At 39.2% G+C, this 9,585-nt stretch overlaps 1 protein-coding gene across 1 annotated transcript; it reads left to right on the top strand.

The window, feature by feature from the left end:
• The first annotated feature begins 680 nt into the window (after window positions 1-680).
• Window positions 681-8,924, top strand: LOC132262875 (synaptotagmin-10). The gene is made up of 6 exons (XM_059762379.1): window positions 681-763; window positions 6,268-6,582; window positions 6,648-6,952; window positions 7,019-7,602; window positions 8,225-8,439; window positions 8,510-8,924. Exons 1-6 carry the CDS (start codon window positions 702-704, stop codon window positions 8,805-8,807), a joined length of 1,779 nt encoding a protein of 592 aa, XP_059618362.1. The 5' UTR covers window positions 681-701; the 3' UTR covers window positions 8,808-8,924.
• Window positions 8,925-9,585: the final 661 nt, after the last annotated feature.

Here is a 9,585-nt window from a genome sequence, read left to right as displayed (position 1 = left end):
AAATATTTGCTCAAGTGGCCCAAAAATACTCCTCCATGATGTATTTAAGTCTAGAATTATTCACACAAAAGATCTGTAAAGAAAGAATGAGAGCTTTCTCGTAAAGCTTTTCTTCACTGTTTGCTCACTTTTTTCAGTCGCATTTCCATTGTGACCACCCAAAACATCATTTCCTGAGCATATTTCCATTTTATCACGCAGCGAAGAAAAATAAGAGCGAATATTTGGAGAAGAATGGATCTCTTACACACTTTGGCAGTGTCTCGCTCATTTTCCCCCGTCTGAAAACATCAGAGGAGAAGTGTTTTCTCATTGGAAATTCCTCTCTTTTGACTATACTCTCTCGGGAAATTTTCCGGCTGGCTGGGAGAGCGCACATTTTACTATGAATCAGTCGTGCAACAGTTGTGCCTCGCTCTGGTCGCGCTTACGGAGGGCAAAATCGAACAGTTTTCCCTTCTCTTATCTCTCGCCCCTCAATTCTGGGGCTATTTGTGTCATAACACACTCTTTATCACCGAGAGAGGTTCGCTTTTTCGATTGAGATATGAATTGGTGAAAAGAGTGTGGCGTGTTGTGGAAAATCTGGCACAATATGTGCGAGTGCAGTTGAAAGTGGCTGGTTGGAAGTGGAATAGACTGGACCAGCCCCATATCCACGGTCTGTTGAATCTGTGGAGAAGTGCACGAAGCTCAAAAGGATGTGTGACGCGGGAAACAAATTTGTCTGTCCCAGCGACAGAATGCTGGCGCTCAGAGCCAAGTAATGAAAGTCATTTTCCTGTTCATCTGGCTTTAAATTTTCCATCCCAGCAAGACACCAGTTGAGCTCATGAATTGGCATTGTCGCCAAGGGCGGTTGTTAGTTTTCTCTTCCTGACACACACGCCTGCAAAAAGAACTCCCTGGCCTTTTCCGCTTCTCTTTGTTATACACGCGACGTCGGCCCACCCGTCCTCCACCCACTTCCGAAGAATCATTTAAAGTTTCCTCTCGTTAAATTTGGAGAAGAAAATGTGTGTTGTGTATATGACTTCTTCTTCCCAGAAATCTATCAAAAATTACTCAATGTGCCATACGGAAAAGGGCAGCCGAATACACACTTTAATATTAATACAAAATACACACTGAAAATATCCATCTGAAGCATCAGATAACCTTTATACCTGAAGTTCTCTTTTATTGCTCCTATTCTGTGAACCGTGTCACGTAATAAAAGTTGCAAAATTGAGCTTTTCTCATTCCAGGAAAAATTATAACATTTTCTCAGTATCTCTCATCACAACCATGACGGCCTTTGATGTATCTGAAAGCTCCTAGATTTGAACAAAAGCGGCAAATTCTACATCTATCTCTCTGATCTCAAAGAGAGAAAAATGTTGAGGTTATTATTATTTAATTTGAGAGTGCAATTAAGAAAGAAAATTAATTTAAACTCTTTTTTCTTTCTTCTTGAACTCTTTGGTGTGCCTTTTTCACTTCACAAACGGTTGGACTGCTTTAAAATGTATATTTATTTTCAATTTCAAGGCACCCTTCTTATAAAGCTACTTAAAAATTGATATTAAATAATATTTATCAACAGAGTGAGGATTGAAGAGGAAGATCTCATTTCCTTCCGTAATCAATGGGGAGTGAAAAAATGTTATTATGGGAAAACCTTCCCATAAATTATTTATCAATATTTTTCCACTAAAGCTTTCCGCCCTCAGCAAGTGATTTCTTCGCTGCGAAGCAAAATATGTTCCGCACCAGCATAAATGGTGAATACAAGATTAAGTTGAAGGCTGTTCAATTCCATGGAGAGTGAAAAACACAATAAAAATGCCGAGAGTTGATTGAAACCATTTAAATTTCGAGGAAGAGCAGGAAAAACCAATATCAGTCAGTGACAGCGTGTTCGTTAATTTCCTATGATAATTCCTCCTTTATCAGATGCGTAGGAACTTCTATGTAGATTCTCTGGTGGTGTCACCATGAGGGAAGGTGCAAGATGTGAGGTGATAACAGACGCAGGCTGGTATGAGTGAAGCGCGAAAAGCAAAATACTTGCCGCTGGCGGAAGTTTGGGGAGTTTTCTGGTCGTATAAAGTCAAGTGATTGATACTCCACAGTATTCACCTCATGTAAAATATTGTACGACAAAGTCATTGGAATGCCTTCCAACAATCTGTTGCTTTTCCCAAAGAACGTAGAGAAAAAAGAAGCTTTCATGCTGTTGCAGGTTTAGAACTTTGCATATTGTGTAGAAAGCTTATAAAGACGTGGTTTACTCTCACCCACGTCATGCCAAGTCAAAGTTTCATCAGTTGCAAGATACAATTTCATTTTGTTCAGATCAAAAGCTTCTTTTGCTGTTGTAAAACTTGATGTCGGGCACATGGAAAGTTTCCCGCACTGAAATATTAAAAAGATTTAGACTCCCCTCGAAAAAATTGCTGTAATATTAAATGTATCAAGTCACGGGAGTGTTTTGCCATTGAAAGGGGATTTTGTGAAAGTTTCATACGTACCATGCTCCAATCAGAAATTTCTTAACTAATTTATAATACATAATATTTAGAGTTCATACATATACATACATAGGTGTGTTATTTACCCATGCTTCCTTTCCTCTGATAGGGACACACAAGCATAAAGTTTGGCTCAAAGGAAAACAGTGGGAAAGTCTTAACATTGCAAATTATAGAAAGTTCTTGAATATTTACAAGTAAATCCCTGTGAGACATATAAACTTATTTGAAGCATAATCCGAACAAATGGAATATTAAAATTGCAGATCTGTATGATTTTAATGGATTTGAAACGTTAATTTTAAACGAACATTTTTCATGGACTCACATACATATTTTTTATAACACGCACTTGAAAAATCATAAATATATATATATAAGACTAGCTATCACATTTCATTCGGAATCCAAATGCTCTTGATAGAAGGGAAAATAGAAATTCCACAAACCAAAAGTGACTATGAGATGGAGAAAAATCATTCACAATCACAGAGGGAATATATTAAATTCCTCTGCATCATCCAACTTCTCTCTATATGTAAATGTTTTCTCTGTAGAAATGACGATGGCAAGTGGCAAAATAGAGTGAATTTATACAGCATTTACACTTTGAGGATTTATATAATTAAATGTAAGCTAGATTTGCATCGTTCACAGTCTGAAGGAGTGTCTTTAACTATTTATGGAAAGCTATGAAAGTGCGTCATGTACAATTTAGCATAGCCGTGACCGCAAATTTTCTCTCTCATGTCCCTTATTGAAATTCTCCTTAGGGGATTTCTTTCTTGCAACTTCGACAGAAATTAACTACGGGCAGCAACATATGGGCCAAGGACGAGCGCGGGATAATGAAAGTCCGTAGAGACGCACAAAGAGGGAAATGTAGCAAAGAAAGTAAATGGAAAGTCAAAACCCAATCTGACCGAAATCGTTCTAAAAATATGGCTTTAGAGCAATTCACGAAAAAGGTTTCCACTTTTTCGACAGTATGCAAAAGCTGAAATAAAGAGGCAATCAGAGAGATTTCTGCTCTACACCATTGCGACAATTTCTGTGGGAGATTGATTGAAATAGGGGAAATTTTTTTTTATCTTTCTGGAAGTTTCCATGAGTTCACATGAATATTGTTCGACCAATGGTGCAAAATTTCAATGAAATCGAAGGGGAAAGAGGGTAGAATTTCTATTATGTTTGTCCATCAACAGGCTGGATGGTGGATTGATGTAAATACACTAAGTCCTCGTGTTGACATTGATGTGCTGGATTCACAGGAAATACGAGGGAATCTCACAGGAATGACAATCGCGCTAATCGAATAGTTTTCACTAGTCGTGCCTCACCGATATATTCAACTATTTCCAGTCTCATCTGCAAATAGCGTTAATCTTTTATGGAATGTGCGGTCTTCCCCATCTGTTCGCTATGTACGGAATGCTTCCCAACCTGCTCGGAATTATGTCAACTCGGCAAAATATAACGAGGAGTGACAATCAGAATAAATATTTACAGAATCCCCAACTCACCTTTTCCCTCTGACTCTCTTCGCACGCACACGCAGAATATCAAAAGTGTGCTTTTCATATTCATAAGCGGATGAAGAGACTTTGCACTGAGATTTTCTAAAGTGCGTTCTTTGCAGAAATATCCAGATTTTTCTAGCGTAAGCATTGAAAAACCGTTAGTCAATTTGCGTCATGATGTCGTTATACCAAAAGGATTTTCGCATCACATCCACAATCTATTCCAATTAACGGAAATTAAACCCCTTCTACTCCTACAAAATTCTACTTCATCCCCACACAATCTCTCTGTTCATTTGTCGATAGATTCAATTAAAGCTTGCCACTTGAGACATAGTAAATAAAGCAGATATATTGAGTTCATCAATATTTTTTGTATTGATTACATCATCATAAATATAATATGAGAAATTATTTTTATTGAAGAGCTCACTTATTATTAGCTTCTGCACGTACTCAATTCCTCTCAGTATCATCAAGATGTTTTCTCTACATTTATATCTACGAAGGATCTTCACAACTGCTTGCGTGCAATAATATTTTTATTTGGTATCATATATAGTGAGAAGACTTTCCATGTAATATTATTTTGTAATTAGAAACGATGCACTAGAATTGATATCCACTTTGCATAATTACTTGTTAATCAGGGACACTTTTAATGCGTTTCTCGAAACTTTTACAACCTAAACTTCAGTCGAGGAATGAGTTTAATCGGCAAAGTACAGAGATAAAGCAAACTGTATCAATGAATTGGCGCAATTTCGCACAATGATAAACCTTGAGTGGAGAACCATTCGCATGAAGAGTAGTAACTTATCAAGTGAGATTTAAAGGATATATTTCCAATGATTTGCCATATATCTGAACCATCCAAATGATCTAAACTGTAACTCCAATAATTTTAAAAACTCTAATAAGTTTAAAGGACTGATAGAAAACTTCTCTAAAACTCAGTCTGAGAGAGATATGTAATCTTATTAAGCTTCATTTGCCTGCCGCTGATTCAATCATCTCGTGACCCACATTTCATGATATGTATTGGCAGCCATCGGGGGTCCTTCCTTGCCCACACACCACTCCTCGTGAGGAAGTGGAGTCACGGGGATGCAAATTGTAAATCAAACCAATTTATATTATACTTTCCTCTTGCTCATGTACCTCTCAGAGTGACGTCGCTAATTTCTCCGCCTAAGTAAATTATCTTAGCAGGAGGGAGGCGAAGAATTCCTCTCTCGCACTATTGAAAGTAATAATAATGTAGTGTCTGTGGCGTCTAGGCAACGACATTGCTCATATTTATCCGCCGTTTCCGACGCTTTGGCAGCACATTTGCACGCATCCCACGTTCTCACCATGAGATCCAGCCGCATAAGAATCTCTCTGGGTTAACACGTTATCTGTTTCATCCTCTCTGGCTTCTTCTTCTTCACCCTAGTTCGAGGGCAGGAGGGGTGGCCCATTCGCAAATTTCCACCGTTCACTCACATCCGTCACGGCCAAATTCGGCACTAAACAAGCACAAGAGAAATGGATTTGAGAGCGTTGGATTCTCATGCATATTGCACGGCACGCACGAGGCGTCTCAATTGAGTTCTATTGTGGAAAGCTTGAACCAGACTTTCTGCAAAAGTTCACACTGAAATGAAAATTTTTTCATAAATATTACATATATATTCACAATTTGAGGATATGAAACAAACTGAAAGTGATATACTCACGTGTAGAACATTTAGAATAGAATGGAGAAGAGCGTGGCAGACTAATATCTAACTTATGATTAATTAAATCGTACTTCAGAAATTCATAGAAAGCTTCAATATTAAGAAAAATAAATCTGCGAAAGAAAATGTTCAGTTATGTGACAGACTTTCCTATGTCGCTAAGTCATTTTTTTTAACGAAATCATGCTAATTTCACCCGTATTAGCTTTTCAATTGAATTTATTCTTGGGAATTGTCCTTAAAAACAATTTCTTAGAAATATTTTCAATTCATCCACAATTCTTCAAGCTAAAGGACATTGAATTGAGCTCATTTTAATTTTAACAGCACGAGACAACCTGACTTGATTCCATCCCCATTCCTTTAAGTAAAAATGCAAATTTTCAGTTGTCTCCTGTCTATTGTAGCCTTTTCCGTCCCCATTTTCTGTGAAGACTATTTACACATTTATTCAATTAGGCGGGCGTGAATTTTGGTCACGTAAATTTACGCGACATTCTTGGATTGCAGACTCCACTCAGGATGGTGTACAGGAAAACCAGCAAGCGGGAGTGCTTTGAAGCCTGACGAACAGGCAGCCATTCTCAATGTCATCAAAAGAAATGAGGCACTGGAGACAGCAGAACGGCAGAGAATTGGAATGATGGTGGAACGTCTGGAGAAGCTGAAACAGCGCGTGACGGACAGCGGACCAAGGAACTGTCGACTCTGTGGGCAATCCTTTGGCTTGCTATCCCTGTCCAAGCAGATCTGTGACGACTGCCGCCATCAGGTGTGTTCCAAGTGCGCCATCGAGCTCTCCACAAAGACTCTCCAAGGTGAGAGGTTGGTAAATGATTTTCAGAGGTCATCCACACCACCCATCCAATGCGTCATAATTTATCTTTCAGGGAGATTTGGCTGTGTAAGATATGCTCTGAGACAAGAGAAATGTGGAAAAAGTCTGGAGCGTGGTTTTTCAAAGGCATTCCGCGCTATGAGCTGCCCCGCAGGGACATATCAAATTCGAAATCCTTCCGCCGTGACGATAAACCCATCGTAGGAAGGACAATGAAGTTGGGTGCGCGTCTCAATGACTCGTCATCGGAAGATGAAGAGACGGACGATAAATTGGATGCCGCCAAAATGCTCCAAAGGAGACAGTCGAGCTTGCTAATGGGAAACGGAAGTATGACGAGAGAGAGGTCACACGTGGGTAGGTTCAGGAAGACGAATGATGTTTTGTATTACACAAATAAGTATATGCTTTTACACGTGGCAGAATCCACAGTGAGCAGCAGAAAGATGTCCATCGGAGGTCATAGCCAGCAATTGAGCTCCACAACATCCCAGGACAGTAGCAGTTTCTCGATGGCGGAATGGAGAAGCCAACATGAAGGTGGGAGCCTCATAAGGTCATCGTCTCTCCTTCGACGTGGCTCTATTTCATCCAGCTATTCAACCACAGAATCTTGCACAGGTGTGCTTAATACTGTGGCCATGAGTCAAGGCTGCAAAGAGCCGCCACTGGGCTGGGTGGAGCTCGTCCTCAACTACGACGAGTCCAACCACTCCCTTGACTGCTCTGTGATACGTGCCAGAGACTTGCCGCCCATGGACAGTGCTGGTCTGGCGGATCCTTTTTGCAAGATCAACGTTGTGTCTATCGACGGAATGGCTCGTCAGCAGCGCTGGATGAAGACCAAGACAGTCCACAAGACTCGCAATCCCGAATTTAATGAGACCGCCACATTCCTAGGCATGGAGCACGAAGAGCTCAATCGATCCATCCTGTATGTCGTCATCCTCGACGAGGATAAGTATGGCCACGATTTCCTCGGAACGGCAAAAATCGTCTTATCTCCGGTGTGTATTTTCTATTCGTTGAACCTTTTGAAGTACTCTTTTGTTTCAATATCACCATGATTTTCTCTCGTCTTCATATGCAAATTGTATTTGAATTTCAAAGTATAAAGACACTTTTCTCGGCATATTGATTTCTCATTCAATATTTTTCTTGAAATAAGAGCATCTTTTGTCAGTGATACAAACCATCAGTAGAAACCAGTAGATGCTATAGTCGTTGAATATGCATAATTTTTGAGATTGCACATTTTCCTAATCTCTTAAGATGTGGAGACACAACTCAGATTATTTTGTTATAGGAACTAGTGTTGTACAACTTATCTTGCTGAGCCACAAAATGACATGTCCATAAATTTAAATGCACATCATCTTGAATTACTCGGTCCTAAATACATAGAAAACATGCTTTATTTAAGATGACGGAGACATTTTATTTTATGAGAGGACAATTGCCTCGTAAAAGTGTTGAAAATTCATCCGTTGATTGTATTTAGCCGAAAATACAGCAAAATATCCATACTAAAACCTATTCAAAAAGCAACTCTGCAATTCTAGCCGAACGTGCCCATGGTGCGAATTCGTGAAAGTGATGGAATTGAATGCAAATTGACTATATTTACAGATTTATGCAACAAGTCCTTGTCGCATCTCCGTGCCACTGGATGCTGAGGATCAGCACAGTATCGACGCGAGCTTGTCGGGTCCATGGCCTCGTGGCCAGATCCTAATCTCTCTTTGCTACAATACTAAAAAACGTGCCCTCGTCGTGAATATAAAGCGCTGCATCAACCTCCTCCCAATGGACAACAATGGGTTTTCCGATCCATTTGTGAAAATGTATGACACTCTCGTGAGCACAATTTTCATGTTTTAACATTTAATATCCTACTCTTCTCTCCCTCCACAGACAATTGAAACCCGACTCGCATCGCAAGAAATACAAGACGAGCATCAAATGGCGCAATTTGAATCCTGTCTTCAACGAGGAGTTCCTCTTTGAGTCGCGCCCCAACGACTTCGACAAGCAGTTCCTCATCATTACTGTCTGGGACAAAGACTTTGGCAAAAGTAATGACTTCCTGGGATCGCTCATGTTGGGCCCCACGAGCAAGGGGCGCCGCCTGAAGCAGTGGCGAGACTGTGTCCGTCTCCCAGATCACTATCATGAGCAGTGGCACTGTCTCGCCGCTGACCCCGCTCACTGAGCACTTAATCAAAAAATTGTGTTGAATTTATGAGAAAAATTAAAGGGTCAGCAATGGGAAAAATTATCATTTTCACATCGCTAGAATGCTTTCCAAGTATTTTCATGACTCTCTTGAAATAACAGAACCCTTTACTGACCTGCCAACAATTCTTGCCAGGAATTGATAAAAGGAATCTTTTTTTAATACTTTGCTTCAATATATTTCTCTTACGGTTGTTTCTTTTTGTGTTTCTCAAGAACATTTTTATAATGTAATATTTGGTTAAAATTACTTTGTAACAACAACTCCTACATAAAAAGTTTTCCATCATCATTCATGCTATAAAAGTATATCAAGAAAAAGTTTTCCATTCCAAAACTCCTCATGATACAACGCCTTTAAGTCCATAGTGATATTTTTTCACAATACTTCCTTCTACTTAATACGGAACTGTTCCCCTATGTTACTATGTAAAATTCTAGTGGAGTAACGGTGAAACAGGTATGTAACATAATGGAGTTTTTCCTAATTACTATTTCATTCATTTGTAATATCACTATGTTGTAATTTTATTGGAATATAAATAGACAAGAAAACATTGAACTGTATTTTTGGGTGTAGAGAGAATGAGAATTCACAGATCAAGACAGTAAAAAGAAAAGGAGTAAAACTGGGTAGAACAAAAAAGGGTTAATTGACAAATTAGAAGAAACTTCAAATACCGTTGTTTCCCTTTTTAGATATGAGATTAATGGACCCTGCTAAGATACCTAAATGTGTAATACTTCTTTTCTTG

This window comes from Phlebotomus argentipes, unplaced genomic scaffold (genome assembly GCF_947086385.1).
Source record: "Phlebotomus argentipes unplaced genomic scaffold, Phlebotomus argentipes genome assembly contig_6, whole genome shotgun sequence".
NCBI lineage: Eukaryota > Metazoa > Arthropoda > Insecta > Diptera > Psychodidae > Phlebotomus > Phlebotomus argentipes.
This window is presented reverse-complemented; position numbering and strand designations above follow the sequence as displayed.